At 44.4% G+C, this 13928-nt stretch overlaps 1 protein-coding gene across 7 annotated transcripts in view; it reads left to right on the plus strand.

Moving 5' to 3' along the window:
- Positions 1–13928, plus strand: part of LOC135203719 (coronin-1A-like) — an 88207-nt gene that overhangs the window by 37173 nt on the left and 37106 nt on the right. For all 7 annotated transcript variants that reach the window (XR_010311999.1, XM_064233626.1, XM_064233627.1 and 4 more), the window contains one exon: positions 10687–10851. Coding sequence is in view for 6 of the 7 variants with exons in the window: in XM_064233626.1 (XP_064089696.1) it covers positions 10687–10851 (165 nt within the window). In the remaining variant the exon portion in view is untranslated. The remainder of the gene's footprint in view (positions 1–10686; positions 10852–13928) is intronic.

The raw sequence follows: 13928 nt of genomic DNA on the forward strand, positions 1-13928 counted from the left end.
GACGAAAGTGTTTTGGTCTTCCTCTGAAATGGACCACCTCCTCAAAGGGATTTTAGAGCCTTCGAAGTCTTTAACTTCCTAGACTGGACTCTGGGTTCGTTGGGAAAGAAAATTGAAAACTTTGAAGTCTACCAAAACGGAAGAACTCGTTCACCTTATGTCATGCATTGACAAAGCGCTTCGAGAGGGTCGAAACGAGCTAGCAGCCCTTTTCTCAGCTGGAATCTTGAAGAAAAGGGCCCAATTTTGTTCTTTTCTTTCGAGGAGTAACGCTCACTCAGAGAGCGGAACTGCTTTTCGCTCCCCTTTTCGACTCATCTTTTTCCGCAATAGTTTGGTTAAAAGAAAAAAGTATCCTCAGCCTCTGAACTCCAAAACAAAAAGGCGACACAAGAAATCTGATGATTAAAGCAGCAAGGAGAGTTGTTCCGTCAAGTTTTGCAGGACAGAAATTAAAGAAACCACTCCTCTACCACGTAGTTCTCGGCGGCCTTTCGAGGTAGATCCCTCAGGAGAGGGAATGCAAGACCTATTACAAAAACTCCAAGAAAAGAGGCTTCAGAGGAGGAAGTAATAAAGTCTGACAAGTTCTTCTTCAGACAGTGGTAGGAGCCAGACTCAAAAATTTCTGGTAAAAAAAACATGGAGAAAAAGGGAGCAGATCCTTGGTCTATTCAGCTTCTCAAAGAAGGATACAAGATCCCTTTCTGGAAAAAAACCCCCTTAGCAGAAAGACCGATCGATCTGTCAGCCAAGTACAGAGAGGAGTCCAAGACTCTAGCGATACAACAAGAGGTTTCTATGCTAATTCAGAAGGAAGCAATAGAAAGAGTTCAGAACCTGAATCTCCGGGGCCCCGGGGTTTTACAATCGATTATTCCTGGTCCCAAGAACTCGGGCGGATGGAGACCGATTTTGTTTTGGACGTGAGTTCCCTGAATTTTTTCGTGAAGAAAACAAAATTCACTATGGAGACAACGAAATCAGTTCTTGCTGCAGTCAGACGAGACGACTGGATGGTTTCGTTGGATCTCCAGGATGCTTATTTTCACGTCCCGATCCACCCAAACTCCAGAAAGTACCTAAGATTGTTTACAAGACAGAAACATTTCAATTCCGAGCTCTTTGTTTCGGTCTAAATACCGCACTCAAATTTTCACAAAACTTATGAGCAACGTAGCAGCAATGCTACACAAGAAAACGCATCAGAGCTCATTGTATCTGGACGATTGGCTCCTCAGAGCCCATTCCTACGCCGACTGTCTGGAGAATCTTCAGAAAACAATTCGATTATCAGAAGACCTAGGCCTTCTGATAAACCACCAGAAATCCCAACTGATCCCATCCCAGGAAATCTTGTACTTGGGGATGAGGATTCAGAGTCAGGTTTTTCGGGCTTTTCCGTCCACATTGAACGGAACAAGCTTTAGAGAAAATAAGAAACTTCCTAAAGAAACAGGAAGTGCTCTGCGAGGGAATGGATGAGGTCTGCTGGGACCTTTTCCTCGCTAGAACAGTTTGTCTCCTTGGGAAGACTGAACCTACGCCCTCTGCAGTTTCATCTAAATCAGCAATTGGACAAGAAGAAGACACTAGAGTCAATGTGTATTCCCGTTTCGAACGACATGAAACACTATCTACAGTGGTGGAACGATCCCGTCAAGCTCCAGGAAGGCCTCTCCCTAGAGCAGAGGAACCCAGACCTAGTGTTGTTTTCCGACGCCTCGGACTCGGCTGGGGAGCAACACTGGGGAAGTTAGAAGTCTCGGGCTTCTGGAACAAGGAGCAAGTAAAGTTCCACATCAATCTGAAAGAATTGACTGCAGTTTTCCTAGCTCTCAAGGAATTAGAGAGCTAGTCCGGAACAAAGTGGTACAGGTCAACTCCGACAACACAACGGCGTTGGCCTACATCAGCAAACAAGGCGGGACTCACTCAGTCTCTCTGTACAGAGCAGCAAGAGAACTGCTCCTCTGGACAAAAGGAAAAAACGTGATTCTGGTAACACGCTTCATTCAGGGAGAAAAGAATGTGAGAGCAGACATCCTGAGCAGAAAAACACATCAAGTCTTGACAACAGAATGGACTCTCCATCAGGAAGTTTGCAAGAGTCTATGGCGAATCTGGGGGCGCCCTTGCATAGAATCTCTTGCAACAGCGCAGACAAGACGGATGGAGACTTACTGTTCTCCAGTCCCAGACCCCGAAGCAATCCACATAGATGCGGTTTTTTTTTCCTTTCTGAATTGGGACACATCTAGACGTGTACGCCTTTCCCCATTCAAAGTGGTACACAGAGTGTTACAAAAGTTTGTGGCTCACGAAGGAACCAGGATGACTCTAGTGGCACCCTTCTGGCCGACAAGAGAATGGTTCACAGAGGTACTGGAATGGATGGTGGGACACCCCAAGAAGCCTTCCGTTATTAAGAGTAGATCTACTCAAACAGCCCCATTTGGAAAGGTATCACCAAAACCTCCAAGCTCTTCAGCTAACTGCCTTCAGACTATCGGACAAAAACTTCACAAGAGCTAGAGGATTTTCGAGGGAGGCAGCGAAGTGCACAATTGCAAGAGCAAGGAGGTCTTCAAACCATTAAGGTATACCAATCGAAGTGAGACTTTTTAGAGGATGGTGCAGGGACAACTCTATTTCCTCTTCCAGTACCTCTGTGACTCAGATACAGCATTTTCTGCTATACCTCAAGAAGAGACGTAACTTTTCTGCTTCTACTATCAAGGGTTATAGGAGCATGCTAGCAGCTGTCTTCAGGCATAGAAACCTTAATCTATCTGATAATAAGGATCTACAAGATCTTCTTAGATCCTTCGAGACAACTAAGGAAAGAATACAATCCTCAACATCTTGGAATTTTGGATGTAGTCCTCAAGTTTCTCATGAGTGACAGGTTCGAACCCTTACAGGAAAACATCCCTAAGGACCTCACCATGAAAACTCTCTTCCTGATTAGCCTAGCAACAGCAAAGAGGGTCAGCGAAATCCTGCCTTCAGCAAAACTGTAGGTTTCAGACAGGGCAAAGCCATCTGCTCGCTACAGTTGGGATTCCTAGCCAAAAACGAACGCCCCTCTCAACCCTGGCCCAAGTCATTCGAAAAATTCCGAACCCTCGGATCGGATTCACGGGTGAGGAACGTAGAGAGTTCTTTGTCCGATAAGGTCTCTGAGGCATTACTTGGAGAGAACGAGACAATTACGTGGCACTTCAGAAGGGCTTTGGTGTTCGGTCAAGAAACCCTCTCTGCAAATGTCGAAGAATGCGCTCTATATAAGGCAATTAATTAGGGAAGCGCATTCACATGTACTGAAGCAGATATGAAGCTACTTAAAGTTAAGACTCACGAGGTTAGAGCTGTAGCAACCTCGGTAGCATTTAAACAAAATAGATCTCTTCAGAATATCCTGGACGCAACATTCTGGAGGAGCAAGTCAGTTTTTTGCGTCGCACTATCTTACGCAAGTGCAAAACTTTGTATGAAGACTGCTACACACTGGGTCCGTTTGTAGCAGCTCTTTCAGTAGTGGGAAAAGGGTCTACCCCTTAAAAACCCATAATCCAATACTCTTTTTCTTCTCTTGGAACTATTGAAAAGTTATGGTTGTTTGTGGAGACTGGATGCAGTCTTCCACAAATCATTTGATCTTTAGTCAGGTGATCAACTTGTTCCTTAGTAGTGCCCGGAACAAGAGTATTGTAGGGAGTCTAGTCACATAGAGGTTTTGGTTTGACCGGTTGACAGTCTCCAAGAGGTCTTCAGCCCCCTGGGTGGATCGCTGGACCTCATAAGGAAAGCAGACACAATGAGACAGGATATCATTAAATCAGCTTCCTTAACAGGTACGAACCCGTAAGTTGTTTTTATTAACACTTATGTCAATTCCAACGATGATAGCTGTTTCTGACCCTCCACCAAAGGTGTTAATCAGCTATATTATAACTACCAGGTGAGTTAGATGTTTGAAAATGTTATTTTCATGATAAAATAAATTTTTTGAACATACTCACCTGGTAGTTATATATAATTAAATTCCCACCCTCCTCCCCTCTAGAAACTATGGGCATGGAAGATCTGAGGAATAGTTGGTATGGTGCTACGTACCTGGTAGAGGGCGCACAGGTGGTGCACCTGACTACCCAATCGGCGATTGCCGCGAGTTTTGAAATTCTGCCGTGACGTCAGGGACGTAAGCTATATATATAACTACCAGGTGAGTATGTTCAAAAATTTATTTTATCATGAAAATAACATTTCTCTGATTCTAGAGTCATTACGCACTCTAGAGTCCAAAGTGTTGGCCCTTGAAACGGTTCGAGTAAAGTGTGTGTTGATTGTGCCCCTAGTGTTGTGGAGGGGGCGTCAGATCGGCCCCATAATGCCTCTAGGTCTAGACCTCTGTCGGACTCCCAAGAATGAACTCAGGGAGTGGGCATGTCGAAATAACCGCAAGAAGGGAGGGGTTACGGGGGCTCCCCACCGATCTGGCGTCCCTTCGGCAGGACCTGTTGCTACTTCGGCAGGCTGCCAAGGAGCGTGCTCAGGCTCGCATCCTTAAGGACTGTTTTCGTCCTCGCCGAGGCACCCTCCCCGCGCAAGGGGTGGAGCGCTCGGAGTGACTCGCGTCCGTCCGTTAAAAGGACTTTTCCTAGGGAGGACGCTTTACGTCCCCTCTCTCCGCTCTCGTTGCAGTCTTCGCCTGCGTCGTATGACGCGTTTCCTCCACAGAAGAGAGGTAGGACGTCGTCCGAGGACGACGCTGAGAAGCGCTTCTCTCGCGCCTCGGAGAGGCAGGTTGCTGTACCTTTGAGAAGGAAGGAGGCGTCCCCCCGCCCCTCGTCTTCTCGCAGGCGCAGCCCTTCACCTCCTCTCGGTTCTTCACCAACGAAGAGTATTCTTGCGTCGCTTCAAGACCAATTGTCGGCCTTAATGGCTCGGAAGACTCGCCCAGCAGCAGTTGAGCCTAAACGAAGGAATAAAGTACGCCTAAGATTGCCTGTCAAGAGGACGAGGCAGTCTCCTTCTCCGTCTCCTCGTTCGTCTCTGTCTCCGCCCGCACGTCAGGACGCCTTTGAGGACGCTCGACAGGACGCCTTGGAGGACGCTTTTGAAGACGCTCGTCGGGATGTTTTGCTTGACGCTTTGCCTGTGGAGAAGGCTTTCGAGAGCGCTCAGAAGGACGCTTTGAAAGCGAAAGCTGGACGCTTGAGCGTTGAAACGTTAAGGACGCTCCTCGAGAGAGGACTAGAGTAACCTCTCTTGACACGCAGCGCGGTCAGACGCTCTTCGTGGTTTCGACCTCTAAAGTATCGACAGAAGGTCGGTCGCTTTGAAGAGGGCTGATATTAGTCATCCTCGAAAGCCTTTGTTGAAGGCTAGACCCGTTGGGCGCACGCCCTCTCCAGAGGTTCAATCTCCTTTGCCTCTTCGGGAGGAAGGAGAGCTTAGTAGTCCGGCGGACTCAGTGGAGGAAGAACAGCCGTCAGTTTCGTCGGTTTCCGACTACAAGGTGCTGGTTCGTCTTTTACGTTCTTTGTTTGGTGAGAAGTTCCAGCCTGCAGCTCCTAAAGTCTCCTCCCTCTCAGTTTTTCGTCTTCGAAGTCGGGCAAGGTTTCGGAAGTGGTGGAGATGAAGACTTCCTTGTCCACTAAGAGAGCATTCAAGAAATTGCAGGATTGGATGGAACGTCGGAAGGATCAGGGCAAGTCGACTTTCGCCCTTCCTCCTTCAAGACTCAGTGGGAAAGGCGGCATTTGGTATGAGACCAAAGCTGAAGTAGGGGTTAAGATCCCGTCTTCTTCCCAAGGGGACTTTGCTAGTCTGGTAGACGCCCAGAAGAGATCCCTTTTATCGTCCGCTAAGATTTCATGGACACCAACGGAGATCGACCATCACATGAAAGGTCTGTTAAAGACTCTGGAAGTCTTTAACTTCCTACTGGTGCCTAGGAGTCCTGGATCTTCAATCTAGGAGTCCTGATTCTTTGAGTCTGGGGGAGCTGTCCAATGTGTTGTCATGCATGGACAAGGCCGTCAGGGATGGTTCGGAAGAGTTAGTGTCTCATTTCGGCACTGCTTTCCTCAAGAAGAGAGCGCTTTTCTGCAATTTTACAGCGAGGTCTGTTTCTGCATCGCAGCAAAGCAGAGCTTCTCTTTGCACCTCTTTCGAGCCATCTCTTCCCCCAGGCTATGGTAAGGGACCTGGCAGTGAGCCTACAAGAGAAGGCTACCCAGGATCTCTTGGCCCAGTCTTCAAGACGTCCCGCAGTCCCTACCACGTCGTCGTCCTGGACGACCTCCTAGGAAGGTTAAACCCTTTCGTAGCGCTCCTCCCTTGAGAGCTGCTCCTCGAGGGAGAGGACTGCAAGAGGAAGAGGTTCCTTCAAACCTAAATCCTCTAAGTGAGAAGAAAGTCCTTCAGATGCCTGTCGGAGCCAGGCTAAAGTTCTTTGCGGGTGCGTGGAGAGAGAGAGAGATACAGATGCGTGGTCCCTCAAGATAGTGGAACAGGGGTACAAGATCCCTTTGTGGACCCTCCTCCTCTTTCTACGACTCCCAGAGATCTTTCCCCGTCGTATCAAGGGGAGAAACATCAGGTTCTTTTAGATCTTTTGGATCAATGATCATGAAAAGAGCGGTGGAGCAGGTCTTAGACCTGGGGTCACCAGGATACTACAACAGACTTTTCCTGGTACCAAAGCAGTCGTCGGGGGTGGCGTCCAGTCTTGGACGTAACGCAGCCTGAATTTTTTTTCGTAGAGAAAAGAAAAAATTCAAGATGGAAACACCTCAGTCGGTTCTAGGAGCCTTAAGATGGGCGACTGGATGGTGTCCTTGGACCTACAGGACGCATACTTTCACGTGCCCTATCCCAACCCTCTTTCAAGAAAAGTTTCTGGAGGTTTATGCTAACGGGGACCAAAGTTTGGCAATTCCGAGCTCTTTGGTTTAGGTTTAAGCACTGGGGGACTCCGATGGTATTTACCATGCTCATGAAAAACGTAGCGAGATGGTTACATTCTGCAGGAATAAGAGTGTCCCTGTATCTCGACGATTGGCTGATCAGAGCATCGTCAGAAGAAAGGTGTCTGAAGGACCTTCACTTCACTTTGGCCTTGGCGAAGTCCCTGGGACTTCTGGTCAACCTCGAAAGTCGCATCTGACCCCAACACAGTCCATCGTGTATCTGGGGATTCAGATGGATTCAGTGGCTTTTCGAGCGTTTCCGTCCCAGGAACGACAGCTGCAAGGCTTAGAGAGAGTTTCGGCCTTCCTGGGGAAGGAAGCTTGCTCGGCGAGGGAATGGATGAGTCTGCTGGGAACCATTTCCTCGCTGGAAAAGTTTGTTTCCCTGGGAAGACTACACCTCAGACCTCTCCAGTTTTTCTTAGCAGACGAATGGAGAGTCAGAGAGGATCTGAATGCGACCCTTTTCATCACCAAATCGGTGAAGAACCATCTAAGATGGTGGTTAGATCCTCGGAAGTTTCGAGAGGGGTTGTCCCTAAAGCTTCTGAGCCCAGACCTAGTGTTGTTTTCCGACGCCTCGGTGTCGGGATGGGGAGCAACACTGGGAGGGGAGGAAGTGTCAGGCACCTGGAGGGGGGAACAGGTGTCCTGGCACATCAGTGTAAAGGAACTAGCGGCGGTTTTTCTGGCGCTACAGTTCTTCCAACAAAAGGTTGCAGAGAAAAGTAGTCCAAGTCAACTCGGACACACACAGCCCTTGCGTACCTAAAGAAGCAGGGAGGTACACACTCCCGTCCTCTTTTTTATTTAGCGAGGGAGATTCTGCTGTGGGCAGATGCGAGACGGATAAGGATCCTGACGAGATTTATCGCAGGAGTCCAGAACGTCAGAGCAGACCTTCTCAGCCGACAAGAATCAGATCCTGCCGACGGAATGGACGTTGCACCAGGAGTCTGTCGAGAGCTCTGGAGACTGTGGGGTGTCCGTTAGTCGACCTATTTGCGACGTCGAGAACAAAGAGGTTGCCTCTTTATTGCTCCCCTGTGCTGGATCCGGGAGCAGTCGCGATAGACGCTCTGCTCTGGGACTGGACGAACCCTGGACTTGTATGCCTTCCCGCCATTCAAGATCTGGGGAAGTAGTAAGGAAGTTCGCGGCATCGGAGGGGACGAGGTTGACCCTGATCGCCCCAATGTGGCCCCCGCGAAAGAATGGTTATCACGGAGGTAATGTCATTCATCATAGACTTTCCGAGGACATTGCCCTGGAGGAAAGATCTACTCAGACAGCCCCACTTCGCCCCCCAAGATATCACCGAAACCTCTCCGCTCTGGGTCTGACTGCGTTCAGACTATCGAAAAGCTGGCCAGAGCGAGAGGTTTTTCTAAAGCAGCTGCAAAGGCGATCGCCAATGCTAGGAGAACGTCTTCGAGAGCTGTTTACCAGTCGAAGTGGGCTTCCTTCAGGGCATGGTGTAGAAAGGAGGGAATTTCCTCTTCCACTACCTCTGTGAGCCAGATAGCCGATTTCCTGCTATTTTAAGAAAAGAAAGTACAGAAGCTGGCTGTCCCGACCATCAAGGGATATAAGAGTATGCTGTCGGCAGTCTTCCGACACAGCAGGACTAGACCCTGTCTGATAACAGGGATCTTCACGATCCTCCTGAGATCATTTGAGACATCCAAGATACCTCAGGCGAGGCTTCCTTCTTGGCGAACTGGATTTAGTCCTTAGACTGTTAATGTCGAGTCCTTTCGAACCTCTACATGAAGCGTCTCTTAGGAACTTGACTAAGAAGGCTCTTTTCCTTACTGCAATGGCGACGGCGAGAGAGTTAGCAAAATTCAGGCCATTTGTAAGAGAGTGGGCTTCAAAGGGGACAATGCTGTCTGCTCTTTGAGTCCACTTTCTTAGCAAAGAATGAAAACCCGTCGAACCCTTGGCCAAGGAGCTTTGAAATCAAGGGTATGACAAGCCTTGTGGGGCCAAGAACCTGAGAGAGTCCTGTGCCCTGTCAGGGCTCTAAAGTTTTATGTCCACAAGACTAAAGAAGTACGAGGTCCCTCAGATAATCTCTGGTGTTCGGTTAAACGACCCGATATACCATTATCCAAGAACGCTTTGGCGTTCTTTCTGAGGGACGTCATTAAAGAGGCTCATTCGTCTTCCACACAGATCGATTGAGCCTCTTGCGAGTGAAAGCTCACGAGGTCAGAGCTGTCGCAACCTCGCTTGCCTTCCAAAGGAACATGTCGATCAAGGACATCCTTGACGCCACCTTTTCCTAGGAGCAAATTCAGTATTCGCTCACACTACTTGAGAGATGTGAGAACGATATACGAGGACTGTTGTTCTCTTGGGCCATACGTTTCTGCAGACACAGTCTTGGGGGCTGAAGGTAGCTCTCTCCCTATCCCTTAGTTAGTTTAGGTTTAGGTTAGTTAGGTTGTGTGTTTTTTGTGTGGTGAGGCTTTGGTGAAGACCTCCCATCTCTTAGCTTAGTGTTCAGGGGGTCTTGGATAGTTGGTCAGGTGGTGGTCAGTTGCTTCGTTGCCCTCATTTGTATGGCTCTATGCTCTTGTCACATTGAGGTCACGTCCCCGTTGACAGAGCATCCAGAGCGCACCAGCAACTACAGGTCTCCACCTGGCTGGCAACTCTGATTAAGCACAAGCAGGCTGAAGTGACAGTAATCACAGAGTCTACTTTGCTAAACAGGTGAGGAACCAAGGTGTATATCATCTACTATTTAAGTTTCCTACAAATCCTATTCTGTCTCTTCCCACCATCCGAAGGTGGGATTCAGCATATATATATCTGCCAAGTAAGTTTCATGAACAAAATGTTATTGTTATAATACAATTAAGTTTGTTCATACTTACCTGGCAGATATATATAATTAAGTGCCCACTCACCTCCCCTCAGGAGACAGTGGCACTGATAAAATATGAATAGAAAATGGGAATGGTTCCTGATATCCGCCTCCCAGCGGCGGGATTGGGTACTACCACCTGGCCGCCCACTGCGTGTGCCGCGAGTTTTGAAATTCTGTCGGACTTCGGAGAATACAGCTATATATATATCTGCCAGGTAAGTATGAACAAACTTAATTGTATTATAACAATAACATTTTTATGAGATGGCAAGAGTCGGTTGTAGAATGTTTTTTGAAACCCAGTAAGTGATTATCCTCATACATTGAGCATCTTGACAGCAAGTACTGTAAGTGATAGGATATTATCTGCATCTTGAGTAGATCTAGTTATGTACTAAGCTTAAAGCTTACCGTCTGAAATGGCAGTCAGTATAATTTGTCCCAAGAAATAGGAAAAGTTATATAGGATTTTTGCAATTTAAGAAAGTAATACTCTGGTGTTATGTTATTGTCATCTTTGTACTGTATAGTTGTTTTGTTTGTCAACTTTATCAGGAAAAGCTGATGGTCAGTTGTATCAAATGTTAATAAGGCCTTTAAATCATTTATAACTTAGACCCCTTGCATTGTGATGACTAGTTTATGACAGTGAAGCATCATCCTTTGAACCAGAAATACCTTGAAGTCCATTGCAAGATTTAACACAAGAAAGTAATTCGTAATATGTAATTGGGTGTAATTACTTATATGGCCAAATCAGATATGTTTTAAATTAGATCTCTTGACAAAGGATGTCGGTTGCAATCTTGAATCATCTTCTCTTTCCAGATCTTGATTTGGAACACTAGGCGAGGTGCCCTTATGCAGACGATCGACGTACACACCGATGTGATCTACAGCTTATCGCTAAACCGTGACGGGTCCAGAATAGCCACAACATCGCGAGACAAGAGGTTGAGGGTTATCGACCCCTTGGCTGGAAAAGTATTACAGGTAAAGGAGGCATGAACTCTTAGAAAACTTTTTTCAGCTAGAACATTTTTGTCGTCTAGTAGCATTCAGCGGAAGACTTTGTTCTCGAGTTAGAGCCCCCGTGGTGGAATTATACTGGCAGTGCACCTCTCACAGTGCACTTTAGGCATTACTTAAGGTTCTGTGCCACGTCCCTTCTACCCCTAGCTGCAACCCTGTTCCATCCTTTTACTCTACCTCCATCCATATTCTCTTTCTTCCATCTTACTTTTGTCCCTCTTAACAATTGTTTCATAGTGTAGCTGTGAGGTTTTCCTCCTGTTACACCTTTAAAAACCTTTTTGTTCATCTTGCTTGGTGAGACGTTCCTGCGCGAAGTCAGATTAATCAACAGATATCACAAGTTTAACATACGTCTAGAATTTGAGAAATATCTAGAAGTGTTCGTGAACTATCGGTGATAAGATTAGTGTGGAAATAGTAGGATAAAGCGTCTTCTAAGTTAGTTTATCAAGTGAAATACTGTAAATCAGAACAAGATGGCAGTAAGTTCCAACTGCGGGAAAAAATGGCGAGATTTAGCTTGCTTGGCAAATTCGCAATACGATGAGGTAGCAGGAAGGGAACTGGCATTTCTGATCTATGAGATCAGCAACAGTCCTAACCAAAAAGATACAAAAGCATTCATAGACATATTAGAAGGATACAATCCTTCAAACTGGAACAAATCAACTGAACATCATTGAAAACTCTTGAAAATAATTGAAGAAGTTCCAAATAAAATCCAAGTGGTCAAGAGACTCATAAAGAAAATATACATAAAACCAGCATATTCCGACACAAAGAAAATGGAATAAGGTTGAACCTTGTGAATATCCTAATTGATGCATTAGGAAAAAGAATGCCAAAGCATGTAAACTGTGTAAGGTGTGGTATAGCATAGTATCCACAAAACCTAATCAGAAAATGTGCTGCATGCAACATTCCGACCATCCACAGTGTGCTGAGGTAATGCAAGATATGAGAAAAGACACAAGAATTTTTTTGCTCAACATGTCTACCATGGATAGACAATGTTATTAAATCAAGATTGAATGTACAAATAGTTGAGGATGAAGAATAAGAAGAAGAAGAAGAGGAAGAAGAAGAAGAAGAAGAGGAAAAACGTAAGAGAAGTAAACAAAACTGAAATGACAGAAAAAGATAAGGAAAACAAAGAACAAGATAAAAGTATGGATGCAGAGATACTCATTGATACTACATATGAGGCTATAAAGCAGCATACCTACGAAGAAATAAATTACGATATGACAACACAAAAGAAAATGCCGAAGAGGCTCTACCCAGATCTACACAATGACGGGAAAGAGGAAAAAATATACAAAAAAGACAAAGTCTGCAACCTTTTGAAAAGAGGGAATTGCAGATTGGAGAAAAATGTTACTACAAACATCCTAAGGTATGTCACAACTATGAACAATATATTGGTAAATGTGCATTACCTAGATGACTATGAGGATGATTGCAGAGATCTACATCCAAAAATATGCAAAAACCTAAAAGAAGGAAAAGGATGTAAGTTCGACAAAAATGTAAATATATGCACCCTGTAGCCATGAAAAATAATCAAATAAATAACCAATCAAGTAATAAAATCCAAAATAAGAAAGAAACAAATAAAGAGAGGAATGAAGAATATCAGGTAAAAGAAAAAGCAAGCCATCAACGAGATATGCAGAGGTGTCAGCAAAAAATTTCAATGCATCAGCTCCAAGATTCTACTCAAGAGATAATAACTGTTTTTATTATGCAAGAGGATATTGCAAATATGGAGAAAATTGCAGATTCAGACACAAAATGAATAATTATGATGAAGGAAGAACAAATATTATGGAAAAGTTGGATTTTTTAATGTCAGAATTTCTGGAAATGAAAAAAGAACAACATACCAGAACAGGAAAGAGACATGGGAAAATCCTTATTATTACCAATATTAAATGAAGGAGAAAACACGCAAACCATCATAGTGATGAATGCACAGGGTTTAGTTACGAGTAACTCAAAAAGAAAAATAGAGTACTTAGAAGAACTAACCCCAAAGAAAATTGAAAAGAAATAGATATAATGAATATAAGTGAAACCTGGTATTCCCAAGAGACTGGGAATGATGATCAAATAAAAGGGTTCCAAACTTATAGATCAGATAGAAAAAATAGGAATCAAGGGGGAACCGCAATATATGGGAAAGACAAAAAACAAGGAAAAATATATGAGAAATATAGTAACTCAGAATGTGAACTAATAGCGGTAGAATTTGAATCTGAAAAATTAATGAACATAGTAATATATAGACCTCCTAATACTAAAGAGTTTGACTTAATAATAGAAAATGACTTAATAATAGAAAAATTGGATGATATATGTAGAAATCACAAGGACTGGACTATTCTCCTATCTGGAGACTCCAACTTTCCTTTCGTAGACTGGAAAGAACGAATAGGAGATTGTGGATGTACTTATACATATAAAAAAGAGAGTAATAGTAGTGCAGAAGATAAGAGGCAATTCGAAAAGCTATTAGATATGCTACTAGAATACAACATTCAACAAATAAATCACCTGCCAACAAGAAAGGAAAATACTTTAGACCTAGTATTTGTGAACGAGATGAATTAATGTTAAAGAAATAATAGTTTATAATGCGAGTATTTCAGACCATAATGTCATAGATTAACAGTCCATTCCAAAGCAAGTGAAAACAGAGATAAGCAAGAAATGAAAAAGTGGGAAGGATATGGAAAATACAACTTCTACAGTAAAAATTATAAAATGGGTCAGAAATAAATGAAGAATTAAACAAAGATTGGGATAACATTTTCGTAAGTGATGATATAAAGGTAAATATGGAGATATTATATAAAATATTAGAGAAAAATAGTGGATAAATATATACCGAAGAAGAAAAGTAAACATCAGTCATGCATACCAAGAGACAGAAGGATCTTGTTCCAGAAAATCAGAAAGTGGAAAAAAGGTCTTGCAAAAGAAAAAAATGCATGGAAAGTTATAGAACTAAAAAGTAAGATAGAGAAAATGCA

The sequence above is a fragment of the Macrobrachium nipponense genome, chromosome 36 (assembly GCF_015104395.2).
Source record: "Macrobrachium nipponense isolate FS-2020 chromosome 36, ASM1510439v2, whole genome shotgun sequence".
NCBI lineage: Eukaryota > Metazoa > Arthropoda > Malacostraca > Decapoda > Palaemonidae > Macrobrachium > Macrobrachium nipponense.